Source organism: Thermobia domestica, chromosome 2 (assembly GCF_964235325.1).
Source record: "Thermobia domestica chromosome 2, izTheDome1.hap1.1, whole genome shotgun sequence".
In the NCBI taxonomy this organism is placed as follows: domain Eukaryota; kingdom Metazoa; phylum Arthropoda; class Insecta; order Zygentoma; family Lepismatidae; genus Thermobia; species Thermobia domestica.
Window position 1 is genome coordinate 256,738,654 of NC_137455.1, and position 16,246 is coordinate 256,754,899.

At 36.1% G+C, this 16,246-nt stretch overlaps 1 protein-coding gene across 3 annotated transcripts in view; it reads right to left on the reverse strand.

The window, feature by feature from the left end:
* The window catches only part of LOC145678455 (major facilitator superfamily domain-containing protein 12-like), a 67,791-nt gene that overhangs the window by 2,528 nt on the left and 49,017 nt on the right, over positions 1-16,246 (reverse strand). For all 3 annotated transcript variants that reach the window (XM_081748609.1, XM_081748607.1, XM_081748608.1), the window contains exon 8: positions 8,587-8,711. In XM_081748609.1, the coding sequence (XP_081604735.1) occupies positions 8,587-8,711 (125 nt within the window). The remainder of the gene's footprint in view (positions 1-8,586; positions 8,712-16,246) is intronic.

A 16,246-nucleotide genomic window follows, 5' to 3' on the forward strand; every position in this document is an offset into this window, starting at 1 on the left:
ACGTCATCCGTAAGTTTCATCATGATCCGGCTATTCATTGATTATTTACGTACGAAAGTTCCGTCCAAACTTTAACGACCCTTGTAAATACCAGAAAATGTAGTTCGTTCATGCCACAAATTTGCTTCCCTAATCCGTTTCGAGAAATTACTGCTTCCACAGACAAGCAATAGATTGTACTAAACCTCGCAGGCCAAAACTTTGCGTGGCGAGAACATCCTTGCTCAAACCCTTGTGGCTCAAAATCTCGCCTGGATGAGATCTCGCATGGCAAATACCTCGCCGCTATACTCAAGCGAGCTCAAACTTCAAACCGACAGTGGTGAAATCTCGCCTGTCCCGAACTCTCAAGACGAAACCTCGCCTAAGGCAAACCCTCACCGTTCAAAATTTCGTCATAGCTATTTCTTCAGTGTCGGATGTTAAAAATATTGCTGTATGTATATACACTTAAAGTAGGTATACAGTTAAATTTTCATTGTGGACACCTTGTTAAGATACACTCTCAGATATGGACGCGAAGAGTCTTCTTCTTATACACTTCCATCCTATACAAATTACTGACATGCCATTTACCTCTTTATAACGGATAAGATATATTTTCAATTCAAACGTATTTAGCACAGGAAACCTTACATTTCTGCAAATTAAAAATAAATATCAGTACACTACAGTAGACAGAAAGATCATTTCAAATGGATCAATCGTTCTCAAATGATGATGACGGGCAACATTGATTTAAATGTGGAGAAAAACTTATAGAAATTCCCTCCTTATAGTCTGAATTTTCGGAAACGCTGAGAGACGTTAATATTTATTTTTAATGAAAAGTTTGTATACAGAAAAGTTTATTTTCTTTCTCAACTTGAGGGGTTCTTGATACACTAGATTCTTGGTATAAACTTTGAACTCCCACACAATGGGGCCAAACCAGGCAATTCTTGACAAAAACCTGCAAAAAGAAGTAAAAGACTGACGCAAAATAATTTGTTATTATGAAACTTTAATAGTGCACACGTAAGATAGTGTGCAGGAAATGAAGTGGTAGCAGCTTACAACGACCTCATGGCACGCATAAGCTTGGTTACCCGCAGAAGACGGAGAGGCGCTGCTTAGTGACAGAAAATAGGAAGTTGAAGTTTAATGCGACTATTCCTACAGCGCGTATAGATATTCAGCAGCTGGTAAACATGGTTGCACAACGGACAGGTATGTATCGTTTTGTGTATTTAGAATGTTGATGTGATATGTAGTAGTACTACATAATACCGTATTTGAAAAATGCTGTGATACTGAAAGCATGTAAACTGTGTTCAAACAAAAAATGGCATTTCAATAGAAAATATGGCACATCATGCCTGTGATTTTTTAATATGTCGTAGCAGAAACATTATTTTTACTGTGTGCAAAGAAAAAAACCTTCAAATATTTGCACTTTTGGGAAATATAGCGCATGAAAATGTTTTAGGAAAAGCGCATTCTGCATGTAGTGCTGCTTTCGAATTGAGCTGGGGCGAATGTGAGAGCAAGTGTTAGGTTATTAGACGTGTGTTGCCCATGCACGCACTCACGAAGTTGAATATAAGTCGATTCTGGGAATGTTGCCAACAGAATTCATTAGAGGCTTCGCCCCCAGGCCTCATCTTGTTTCCAACATCTAGTCATACTTCTCGGGCATTCACTCACAGCAATAAACTCTAGTCAGCCATATTGGATTAATGATGGCGACCAAGAGCGCCGATTTCTCTGTAATTAGGGGCCCCATTCAGATGCAGACGACATATATGAGGATTTTAAGACAAATTGCATTCAAATTATGCCAAATTTTTCATAAATACAATGTGTGAGGCCCACATGAGCTTTGGGGAGGTCCGGGCCCCCCAGGATCCGCGCCCTTGGTGGCGACATTTTGAAGCGCCAATGTTTGCTAAATAATCTTCGGACTATAAGATAGCACCGTATTAAAAATGGTGTTGATCAGTTCAGTGTTTTGTTTTATGTGATGCGTCCACAGAAGTGAGAATGGAATCAAATGTAATGAACCTTAGCTTACTCCAGCTCAGATTGTTCCAATCAAAGCCTTGAAATGAATCCACGTATTGCACGATGCAAGATATGAAACAATCTGAACAGGTTACCGATGCGTATAAATCATAATGGGCCTTATGTAGGGTTGCCATATTACCCGATTTTAGCGGGTTCCACCCGATTTTCAGGTCATATATCCGTCCCCCGCTTAATCATCTCTTAATCACTAAAAAACACCCGCTTTTTTGGATTGGAGAAAAATCTAAGACGACTTTGTTGATAAAGTGTTGTTATATTCAACGTAAAACGTTATATCTCTGTGTCAATCTCAATCGCGATTGAGTTAAATGTGGAGCAGCGCTCAGACTCAGGCTGTGAGCTGCACGTGGCGGCTCATTTGCCCAGTGCGCGTGGCAGATATTGTGAAACCGTGGTAATTTTGTATGTTACTACGATTTCAAGTAACAATCTTTAAAAATGATTAGAATTCTATAAGAGTTGGACCAAGACACCTGAATATGTCTTACGTTTCTTATGATAAAAATTCAGAAATTATTTTGTGTTGACACGTTTGTTGAACTTAATAAAACATTAAAGGAAAAAACTAAATTTGCTTTACCTTAGTTTCGTTAGAAAAGTACATTGGAAGAGTCACTCAACAAAGAAATCACACACAAAAAAGGTCCGAAGAATCCCTGGTCAGTATTTGTAATACACAAGTTCACATCTGTACTAACGGTTTAGAATCCCCTGCTTTTCTAATTTTAAAATATAGCAACTCTAGCCTTGTGCAGGGTCGTTCTGACGCATGATTAGTGCCATACTAAAGAGTTCGACAAACGTGTTTCCTGCAGAAGTTATGTCTTTAGTATAACGCTAATCATATGTCAAAACGACTCTTCTTAAGGTCTAATATGTTTAATACATCAGAAAACGTATTCATATCGAAAACTTGTGATGAGATAACTTTTATGTATTGAAGCGTCCTTGCATCATCATTGTCATATCGAATCCTCTATAACTTTGAAATAATTTTGAGAAGCAAGATCTTTTCTTCAATTGTCGATTGTATAATTGCATTTTTTTCCTTTCACATGTAAGAATGTAAGCCAATAGTAAATTACCAAATCAAAGCATATTGCCCACGCGCGTGTTTATACCAATCATATAACCTGTTATATAATTTAGACGGGTGTATAATGAATATTCCCTTTTGTGATGTGAAACTCTACATATTTATTGAAATAGTATGGAAATAACATAAACATTTCAGTCCACGGAGTTTCTTTTAGACTTCCAAAGATATGTTCATATAGTGCATCTTGGTGCGTGCCACCTAAAAACTGTATTATTTTGTTGTTTGCTTGTAAATTTATATCCAAATCTTTCTTCTACATATTGAATACATTGTTGTAGCCACTGCAGACACCGAACTATTTGATTTTCTTACAATTTTCAGCTTTATATTGCGTTTCTACTTTTTGGCAAGAATTCAGCGCTTTGGCCTCACTGGGCACCTGTGAGATTCGCAGTCCACTCTCACCAAATAATTTAACTGAAATAGATTCGATTGTTAAGTTTTCTGTTATTTGGATATATATATATATATATATATATATATATATATATATATATATATATATATATATATATATATATATATATGTGTGTGTGTGTGTGTGTGTGTGTGTGTCTGTATGTATGTATGGTTTCTGCCTGTTCTGCCTAATGACCCTCCAGCACTTTGTAACGCATTTTTTATTTAATCTTATCTGAAATTTAGATTTGAGGGAAATTTATTAGTACCTATTTCCCCTTGATTTTCAAATATCATTCAAGAACTCTTTAGATTGAGCACGGGAATAGAACGAATTGTTTAATGTGACCAAAACCCATAAAAATCATTTTTTGTATAACAAATGTAGGAAAAGTGCCTGGTATATTGTAAAAAGCAAAACACCACATTTACGTTGAGTAAAATGATTACACAATTTATTAGAGATAAATACTTCCAAATATCTACAAAGGAAACTTTGGAAGAACAAAGTTTGCTCTAGAATAACAAATTAAAGTATCGGAAAGGAAATACAGTTTTAACTTCTTAAAGTCACATATATATCTTTTCATTTTGAGAGAGAACAAAACTTCGAAACACTCACTAAACCCACACACAACCTTCATTGTTATACATGTAAACTGTAAGCTACAGCATCTACATAGGAAATCATATCCAATTGACCCGACTCTAATCTACTTTGCAAGGACTTAATTCTCTGCTGAATACGCTTATATTTTAGTTTCTGTTCTCTTGGCTTCTTTCCAACTTCTACAAGCATAATTCATCTTTCATTTTCGTTCTGCTCTTGCTGTAAAAGCTGGACAAGGGTAAACATATTCGGATGTTCCTTTGTCAGCCTTTTATTCAACTTCGAATGCCAGCCCTCCACTATATTGGTTGTCCTTTCTTCTCCGTTGTCATAATGATTCCATAGTTCACTGGAAAACATTCTCTCATCATGTAACATAAGAGAGCAAGCATTAGTATTGAACAACATTAAGCAAACAAATTATAACGTTTACGAATAGATAATTGTCTGAAATATCTGTTGAAGTTTCAACGAAAAGCGCATCAAGTTTCCTGCCAAAATGTATGAAATTCAGCATGCAGTAAACAGACTGAAGGTTCTAACACAGGGTACAAAATCGCAACAATCAAAGTGGGAGGGGACAGAAGTACAAAAAAAAAATCCCTTCACACTGAAATGTATTTACATGGGGAGTTCAGATATTTGAATATCCATAATTATTACACTTACACAGCTAACAATTATCTCAGCCATTAATAACATATGAAATGTACGTAAATTACATATGAATTAATGTAATTAATTGGCGGGCTTTTGACAATGGTGTCAGTGTCACTTTATTCAGTGACAATTAGAGCCATTTTCGAAAACTATATGTTTGAGGAAACACTGGAATTGGTCAACATAAGCAAATAGTTTTGTCTCTCTTTTTTTATTGCAATTTTGGACCAATATACTAAACCCAAATCGGCAATGAGGAAAAATTACTGCAATAGGAAATTACAGTACATATGTTTTATATAATTCGTAAGAAAAAGTAAACCTAACTATGGACACATTATTTATGGATGGTACATTTAAAGCTGCTCCACATCTATTTCATCAACTTTATACCTTACAGGGGAAATATTTGGGGCAGGTCTTTCCATTTCTACTTTGTCTACTGCCAAGCAAAAAAGAGGATGATTATTACAGAATGCTGTGCTTAATTAAGAAGAAGGCTGTTGATAATGGTTTCACTTTGCATCCTGCCAAACTTGTTGTGGACTTTGAAAGGGCTGCTATCAATGCTCTATTTAGATCTTTTCCTAATGCTACTGTTCGTGGTTGTTTCTTCCACTATACTTAGTGCATCTGGAGAAAAGTCCAGTGACTGGGTTTATCTTCATTGTACAGTCAAGATATTCAAGTTAGAAGGTGGATACGACGAGCTAGTGCTTTACCACTTGTACCCATTGATAAAATTGGTGATATGTACTTTCATATACAAGAAGATGAACCAGAAGTGCCGATTCGAGACGATTTTCACGATTATTTGGTTGGAACGTGGTTGAACGATGCAGACGCCAAGTTTACACCATAAGTACTGTATAGTTAGGTTTACTTTTTCTTACGAATTATATAAAACACGTAATTTCCTATTGCAATAATTTTTCCTCATTGCCGATTTGGGTTTAGTATATTGGTCCAAAATTGCAATAAAAAAAGAGAGACAAAACTATTTGCTTATGTTGACCAATTCCAGTGTTTCCTCAAACATATAGTTTTCGAAAATGGCTCTAATTGTCACTGAATAAAGTGACACTGACACCATTGTCAAAAGCCCGCCAATTAATTACATTAATTCATATGTAATTTACGTACATTTCATATGTTATTAATGGCTGAGATAATTGTTAGCTGTGTAAGTGTAATAATTATGGATATTCAAATATCTGAACTCCCCATGTAAATACATTTCAGTGTGAAGGGATTTTTTTTTGTACTTCTGTCCCCTCCCACTTTGATTGTTGCGATTTTGTACCCTGTGTTAGAACCTTCAGTCTGTTTACTGCATGCTGAATTTCATACATTTTGGCAGGAAACTTGATGCGCTTTTCGTTGAAACTTCAACAGATATTTCAGACAATTATCTATTCGTAAACGTTATAATTTGTTTGCTTAATGTTGTTCAATACTAATGCTTGCTCTCTTATGTTACATGATGAGAGAATGTTTTCCAGTGAACTATGGAATCATTATGACAACGGAGAAGAAAGGACAACCAATATAGTGGAGGGCTGGCATTCGAAGTTGAATAAAAGGCTGACAAAGGAACATCCGAATATGTTTACCCTTGTCCAGCTTTTACAGCAAGAGCAGAACGAAAATGAAAGATGAATTATGCTTGTAGAAGTTGGAAAGAAGCCAAGAGAACAGAAACTAAAATATAAGCGTATTCAGCAGAGAATTAAGTCCTTGCAAAGTAGATTAGAGTCGGGTCAATTGGATATGATTTCCTATGTAGATGCTGTAGCTTACAGTTTACATGTATAACAATGAAGGTTGTGTGTGGGTTTAGTGAGTGTTTCGAAGTTTTGTTCTCTCTCAAAATGAAAAGATATATATGTGACTTTAAGAAGTTAAAACTGTATTTCCTTTCCGATACTTTAATTTGTTATTCTAGAGCAAACTTTGTTCTTCCAAAGTTTCCTTTGTAGATATTTGGAAGTATTTATCTCTAATAAATTGTGTAATCATTTTACTCAACGTAAATGTGGTGTTTTGCTTTTTACATTATACCAGGCACTTTTCCTACATTTGTTATACAAAAAATGATTTTTATGGGTTTTGGTCACATTAAACAATTCGTTCTATTCCCGTGCTCAATCTAAAGAGTTCTTGAATGATATTTGAAAATCAAGGGGAAATAGATACTAATAAAGTTTCCTCAAATCTAAATATCCCTTTTTGTGTGAATTAGCCAGAACAGAACCTAGACAGAACAGGAATTCCTGTTCTGCCTACAGATAAGATTAAATCAAAAATGCGTTACAAAGTGCTGGAGGGTCATTAGGCAGAACAGGTATTAGGCAGAACAGGAAGACACCGTATGTATATAGGGTGTTTCAAAACAAGACCGACAACGTATGGGAGGTGATTCCTGACACGAAGACGAGACAAAAAGCATAGACCAACCTTGGTATACAAATGCTTCCTTTCGGAGTTATAGGCTACCGAAAACAAAAATAAATAAATTAATTAAAATTTCAAATATCCAAACTTCAGAATCCTGCGTTACTTCTCCAACAATTTTTTGACGGGTAGTTGGGGAGTACTTCAAATTATATGCCAGTAGCCAAACTCCGTTTATAAAAAATGTTGTATGAGTGCCTTAGGATTCTAAAACAAGTAGCACAAATTTGAATAGCGCACATATTTGCTCTTAAGTGAAGTCTTGACCCGATTACGGTACCTAGGTAGGTTCCATAGTTTTGAAGCTATGGATTTTTAAAGTTCATTTTTGTATATTTTCGGCAGTCTACAACTCCGAAAAGAAGAATTTGTGCACACTGGATGGTCTATACTCTTCGTCTTATCTTAGTGTCAGGAATCACCTCCCAAACGTTGTTGGTGTTGTTTTGAAACACCCTGTATAGATAGAGATAGACATAGATAGATAGATAGATAGATAGATAGATAGATAGATAGAGAGAGAGAGAGAGAGAGAGAGAGAGAGAGAGAGAGAGAGAGAGAGAGAGGCCAATGCGTTTCAAACAGTTAATTTTCCTTGCTTCTAACGTTTAAATTAAGCACTTTTGTGTTCTTTCTTTCCCTATTATTATTATTATTTTGACCTCAGAAACTCATGTATTGTTATGGCGATGTTTTGTGCGTACGAGATTTTCGCTTGTAGGAATTTGGGTGACTATGCTTTGGAAGCGAGATTTTATCTGTATAACTAACTAACTAACTCTATGGCCTGTGGAACCCGGAGGTTCAATGCCGCGTTTACAAAAGCTCTCCACTGACTTCTATCATTAGCCAATTGGATCCAGTTTCTACTTTGTATTCTTATCTCTGCGAGATCCATCTTAATATTGTCCTCCCATCTGCGCCTAGGTCTTCCTAATAGTCGTTTTCCGATTGGTCTTCCAGTCAAGACTTTGAAAGCGTTTTTACTTTCTTCTATTCTAGCTACATGACCTCCCCACCTAAGCCTCCTAGACTTGACGACCCTAACGACGACTATCTGTATACTGTAATAAATATAAGGAGGATAAATAAGAAAATAGTATTTATAAACACAAATAAGTTAGTGAAAACACCACTGATATTGGGATACTTAAATGATCAATAATCATGCGAGTAGTATGTAAATGGTAGAAGTAACAGGAAATACCTTAACCAATTTTTATTCTTTACTGTTTACGACAATAATTATTATTTTATTTTATTTTATTTTTTGTTTATTTATTTTCTTTTTTCTCACCTTCTCTTCTCAGTCCTACGACACTTGTAAGTGTTACCAAAACTATGCAAGCAAATACGATTGATCCTCCACACACAAAGGCAAGGATATCACGATAATAGAGTGGGCAGAAAGTTTCACATTTGCTGCAAAAATAAAGACCAAAATTTTAAATTAAGAACTTATGCTTGTAAATCAATTTCATGCATTGTATATATAATATTCCTCTGTTTTCCAATTTGAAAGAAACATATTTGTTGTATTTACTCGTATATCATTATAATAGACAATTTCTAGCTTGTTAGAATAAACTATGTGATTTTAGTACCATAGTGAATAACAATGATAATTTAGGTAACCCCGGAAGGAAATTTCGACCCAGAACTAATTTTCTTAGGGCATCTTCCTGATTGTCCTCAACCTTATTTACTATTTCGCAATACTACTATAACCTCAAGTAGTTTATTCAAATAGTTGTTTGGGTGACGTATGATATCATCACTGGTAGCAATATAAACCCATACGTAAATATTCCAAACCGTTTGATTTGATATGGCAAATACAGATTTTTTTTCCAAATGCCTTCATTCTAAATATCACATTTCTTTATTGCACAACGTTTTAATTAAGTAATAGAAAATTAATTGAAAAAGATATTTCAATCAAATGTTTTGAGAAAAGAAACACCACACATCAAAAAGATTTACTTTTAAACGTGATTTATGTAAGTACAATCCTTAACATACAATGTTCACGTAGGCGAGAATTCCTCGCTGTCATCGTATCAATATAATGTACTTAGCACGAACTTTCAAGCGAGTTTTAAACATCATTATAAAAAATTGTTTTTCCTCCCAAGTGGTAGATGTCTGCACGGGCCCGGGCCGAGCTCGCGGGCCGGACTCGGGCCTGCAAAGCATATATCACACCGCGCTCCGGCCGTAAATTTTTAAATATACAACCATATTTCTCGGGCATTTTCGGGCTTAACTTTGTAAATATACTGTACAACGATGTTTATTAGACCGTTCTTTCTGGAGAACTTTTAAAGCACAACTGCAAAATTAAACCTCTAACTGCTGTAAGTAAAAATACAACTTCGCGTTATTAAGTTTTTGTATTTGGGGCTCATTTGATTATCACATGAGCTCGGGCCGGGCTCAGGCCTAAATGCTAAAACATATTGCGGACTCTAGCCGGGCCTCACATTATAACTTCACGGGCCGGGCCGGGCCCAGGCTAAACATTCCGGTCCGTGCAGATCTCTACCTGATCCTTCCCAACCTTGCTAAACTGGCGTTTCGCTTTGTGAACACCGCATACACTCACGGTCACTCTCCCTTTCTATTGCTCGTTAGTCTGACCACTTTTGCGATTTCAGATCCAGCATTGAACTCTCAAATCTTCAATAATAATATTAATACTGACCAACTTATATTCTTTTGCAGTAAAACTTCTGCATACCATTGTGCCTTATTTCTCCATTCATCAGTTTTGTTCTTAATAGAATCATAGTTTGTAAGGTATTTAACTCATCTTTGTTACAACATTCTTAATATTTGTAATTATTTCTGTCAGTAGTTTGTACCTCTCTTGCACACTTTTCACTCCCCTTCCCCAGGGTACCGTGCTCCCTAGTTGCAGACCATTGTACTGTGAGAATAATATCGGTTGCTGTCAGTTTGCTTCGAGCTGACTGACATTAGAATTGGAGGTTCGGTGTTCACATACTATTGTTAATTGGAACGCCCACCGTCTGGATACGTTTCTAATACTAATGCATAATAATAGCATAAGCATCATATTAATATTGTGTGAATTATTTTAGTTTCTTATGCTTACTTGTATTGTTGTTAATTGGTAATAGTCAAGAATCTACAAATAAATTACAATATAAATCAATTTTATATATACCCTTTTCAAAAGTGGAAACTACTAAAATAATCAAAGGCCACATGCGTCTTGTATATAGATATTGCACTACTTCAATCTTCCCTATTTGTATTAACTAGAATATGTAATTTAAAAAATTATTATAGACATCTTTACTATTTTCATCATAAAATATTTCCCTCATAGAGAATGATTTTAATTCTGCCAGTACTTTGTTACTCATTTTCCACATTGTTTTCATTAATAACTAAACAAATACAAAGTAGGAAATGCCTGTCGTGTGACTACATTAGTTTAGAAGTTGATGCGAAGGTCCTAAAGTTGAACCCGTAAAGTACAAGTGGTAATAATGGAATTACTGCCGATTATGATGCTAAAACGGTGAATACGATATGCGAGGGTCGAGCAGCATAAACTTCAGTTCGATTAGAAACGTAAGGGAGGTGCACGAACAACGGAAACAGGCTAGATTTCAATGGCTCCAGAATCTAAGTATCGTGAATACAAAAGAAATTCGTGCTTTTTAAGAGCAAGAAGAAAGAAGTATAATTTCCTGTCCGCGTTATTAAGTTCCACAGCTCATGTCGCCACTGGAAATGATATCTATCTCTCAATTTCAAACGAAAGAGAAAGTGACATTTTCCTTATCAGTAACAAGGAATTGAATACATCATTTATATTTTTCAGATTTAAAATAAATCGTCTAGGCTCTTCCTGTAGTCGATCTATGAGCTATATCACTTTCTTTTGGAGCGGCCCTGTTGTATACCTTCGAGTCTTGAGCTCAACTCATATCATCTGTGACTTCGCAGTTAATCATCTTCAAATGAATCCTTTTATTTTTTATTTTTTTTAAAATTAAAATCATTACTTGTAGTCAAAAGCCCTTAGAGCATTTTGTGAACAACTTAATTATGGACATGAAACTCGGTGCTTTTGTAGGCTTTCTCTTTACCCAACATATTTCCGTAAACCTTGCAACTTGACTTTCCTCATTCTTGCTGACTATTAATATGTAATCCCTCATGATTAATTGTTATTCACTTTCTGATGAATCAGCTCACCTAAAGTCATTGTTCGCCGTTCACTGCTTATGAAATGCGATGTAATTGATTTCTATTAGGGAGAGAATGTAGCTTCAATGTTACTACACCCGGATATCTTCCGTATCTTTCAACTCCATTTCTGCTGCCACGAAATTCCTTGACAATTCACGCCATCAAATGAGGAACATCCTGAGGTCATAATCGCTTAGAGGTGCACGACACGACACATGCCTCTCGAACTTTTCATATGACGTCTATTCGTCACGAATGTAGGAGGTATCGATTCCACATTCATTTACCAAATTGGAAATAGAGGGAACGAAGGACGTAGACCCGGAAGCGTGAGGAGAACAAAACTCTTCGCACGAGAAGGACTCGGGGAATGGATATCGTAAATCGCTAGGATACACATCGTTACGACAGCTCTAAGACGAATCTTCGTCTTAATATCAAGGTATAGGACCTGAGCTGATACCTAAGAAACGAATATGCCAAAATTTATTTAACTATATCCCTTCTACCTTCCTCTTTCTGGTGCGCCCTTTGTACAAAATCAAAACTATAAGTCATAGAAATTAACAATTACAAGCTTTACATTTGTAATCTTATATTTTACAGAAAAATAGTTGAGTAATGTTAGATAATTCTAAATTACGATGTTCATTGTCGTTGTGGAGATTTTCGTCTTTAAACGCAGTTTCATCGAGAAATCTAAACTTAAAATTGTTTACAAAATTACAATGTTTGTTGCTTTTATTCCAAAACTAAGTACCTTTACACAAATCAACTATCCAACAAAGCAGCGGCGTAGATAGAATTTTCTTTTTTTATCTCTCTCTCTCTCTTTTTTTTATTTACAATAATATAACTACTTCTTTGTCATTATGGTTGAGAGCAAGGATCTTATAAAATAGAGGATCTGCCCCTACAACAAAATCTTGAAGCCATACGTCACAGTTTCACCACCCCTACTCTGCTCACTCCATCCAATAAGATTGCATATTTTGAGCTAACAATCATGGCGGAAGCATAAGTAGCCAGACGATGGCGAAAACGAGAGTAGCCAATCAGACTTATCGATGCTCGGTTGTTTTTTGGCTTCATTAATTTAATAGTATAAAGATACATATCGGCAGATCCTCTATTTTATAACATCCTTGGTTGAGAGTGTCAATGTAGATACAATTTACACCTTTATTAAGATGATATTCCAATATTTCCTTAAATTATTAGGAGAGCTTTAAAATCAATCATATTGGTAAATACGAATCTGTTCTACTTTTTCTATGTATATTGAAAAGTTTAGTTATGAGACAAACATTTATAAATCCCTTTATTGTACTTTTTTTAATCTCGGATGATTTTGTATCAAACTTGCAAACTTCTAAAAATTTGGCATGCACGTTGGCGCGTCAAACACTGATAGTATTTGTAACTAGAGAATTCTACACAAATTGATAGTAATTTGTTGGCAAATACTGTATAATTTACGAAGTTATATCGTTTTTACTGTTACAATATCGGTTGTTCGTATTGTTTATGGCTAAGAGGCACATCTGTGCTGATGACCAAATTCAAATTCGAAGACACAAGCTAATCTGGGGATAATTTTTTTCACTACTGGTCATCTCGCCAAAATATTTAGGATTAAGATGCCTATTGAACTCTAATAGGTTTGAATTGGGAATCTCAGAAATGAAACTCGTAGGTACGGCAAATCATTGCAGAATTTTAGAAAATAACTCACGATATGATTTTATATAAAACAGTGCTAGCAAGTAGTGATGACTTAGAAAGGTTATTTTGAGAGTACACTGTAAAAAATGAGGTGTTGAAACAACACAAAATGACTACCACTTTAGCGTGTTACTTGTGTGTTAATTCAGCACCAAGCACATCGCCTTCCGAGCATATCAGAAATAACTGGTTACTACCTGGGAGAATTTGCATTGATATTTATCGTTTAATATGAGCAAAGTTTTGCGAAATATATTTGGCACTTATGCCAAGTACACTGGCGCAAATCCCGGGGGGGACGAGGGGGACATGTCCCCCCCAATCTTGGACCTGGGGGGGACTGTCCCCCCCAATAATCTGATTTAAAAAGTGCTTTTTCGGATAAGTGTCATTATTTATGTCCGACTGCTCCAAAGGAATGTAAGATGAAATTGATTTCTCTTGGCTTTTCCATTTTTTTTTCTAAAAAAGAATCGTATTCTGTAGTATTTCAAACTGAACGTCGTGCTGTAGTGAGTTTAGTAGTCTCATCAATATGTATTAATTCCGCTTCCGCTATTTGGGCACAAATTGCAATAAATGCCAGAGGAGGATATGCCCCTCTCCTCATGCTGGAAAGTTGTCTCAGCTGTAGGTACGGGCACACATTCCGGGGAAATGGGGAGACATGTCCCCCCCCAACATTGGAACTGGAGGCTCTCCCAATAATCCGATTTGAAAAGTGCTTTTTGCAGATAACTGTGATGAGTTGTGTCCGACTGGCACAAAGGAAAGTGAGATGAAATTTGTTTCTCTTGGCTTTTCCATTTTTAATGAAAATGAAGGCGTGCGACTGTGCGTGACGTAACCTGATATGAAATCTTATCTCCTCCTCTCCCCTAGGCCCTAGCACACGAAGAGTATATAGAGTATCCAACGTCAGTAGAACCCATCTTTTCAGTAAATGCGCATTTAATCTATTTGTAGTATCAGCCTAGGCATCTACTCATGCTTCGTAAGCTAACTAACTCTATAGCCTATGGAATCCGGAGGTTCAATGCCGCGTTCACAAAAGCTCTCCACTGACTTCTATTTTTAGCCAACTGGATCCAGTTTCTAGTTTGTATTCCTATCTCTGCGAGATCCATCTTAATATTGTCTTCCCATCTGCGCCTAGATCTTCTTAAAAGTCGTTTTCCGATTGGTCTTACCACTAACACTTTGAAAGCGTTCCTACTTTCTTCCATCCTGGCTACATGTCCTGCCCACCTAAGCCTCCTAGACTTGATGACCTTAACAATGTTTGGTAAGCCGTATAATTTACGTAGTTCGTCGTTATGAAGTTTCCACCATTCCCTATTCCCGTTCCTCTTGGTCCGAATATTTCTCTCGGGATCTTGTTCTCAAATACTTTCAGTCTATGCTCTGCACTCAGTAAGCGACCATGTTTCGAAACCATACAGAACAACAGGTATGATTATCGTTTTATACATTTTAAGCTTCAAATCCCTCGACAGAATTCGCGACGACAAGAGGTTTTGAACTGAATAATAACACGAATTCCCTGTTTTTAGTCGACATTTAATTTCTTCGTGAATATGATTTTCGTCTGTTAATATTGATCCTAGATATTTGAAAGTATTCACTTTATCAAAACTATTATTTAAAATTTTAACACATACATGAATTGCCGTATTACGGTCCCGACGCACTTCCATGTATTTAGTTTTCTCTGCATTTATTTCTAAACCCATGTCCATGCAAGCGCGTCTAATAAGACCTTTGCATTTCTTTCTATTTTTCTCCTATCATCCCCTACTAAGTTTACATAATCAGCGTACGCATAACCTGGTGAACACTGTTCAGCTCTAGGCCCTGGTTGCTATCTTTGATTTTCCTTATAGCGTATTCCAGGACAAAGTTGAATAATAATGGCGACAACGCATCTTCTTGTTTCAGGCCATTGTTAACGTGAAAGCTCGTGGCCAAAAATTTTCCTACCCGGACTTTACTTTGGGATTCATTTAAACATGCCTTAATTGATCTAATTAGCTTTATCGGTATTCCAAATTCTGTAAGAACGTTGTACAATGTTTCTCTCCTAACCGAGTTATAAGCCTTTCTAAAATCAATAAATAGTTGATGTACCGGACTACTGTATTCCCGCTTGTTTTCAAGTATTTGGCGAATGGTAAATATTTGGTCGATAGTTGATCGATTTCGTCTAAATCCACACTGATAATTTCCAAACATTTCATCTGCGTATGGGGTCAATATTGCTAATAGAATGTTTGAAAGGATTTTATAGGATATTAACAGAAGAGAGATGCCTCGATAATTATTGCAGCCAGTTTTGTCGCCTTTCTTGTGGATTGGAACAATGATTGATTCTTCCCACTCTTGTGGCAATTCTTCCTTGTTGTAGATAAGGAGAATGAGTTTGTGTATCTTGTTCCACAATTTTTTGCCTCCAGCTAAAATTAACTCAGCCGGAATTTCGTTTACACCCGAGATTTGTGTTTCTTTAATTTCTTTATAGCGATTTTTACTTCTATTCGATTGGGTTCTGGAATATATGGTTCTGCGGTGTGTATCTTCCTTTCTCCACGCACATTAGTTTTTGGCTGCGTGTTAAGCAAATCGTCAAAGAAATCTTTCCATCTATTTAAAATGCTGTCTGTATCAGTGAGAACTGTTCCATCAGCTTTCTTTCATATATAAGAACGAGGTTCATAGCCTTTCTTAAATTCGTTGATCCCTTTATACATGTCCCGAATGTTTTTATTTTTACTATTATCTTCAAGTTCCAAAATTTTAGCTTTCAAAATATCGCGTTTCTTTGTTCTAAGAGTTTTGGAAGTTCCTCGCCTGATGTCTACGAAATTTTGTGTAGTTATTTCATTCGGATTTTGTAGCCAACGTAATTTTGCCTGTTTTCTCTTCTCTGCTAGTTCGAACCATGGTTTGTTCCTACGTATTTCCGCGTGTCCCAATTTTTCTTTTGAGAGAGGACGTTTCGTAAGCAA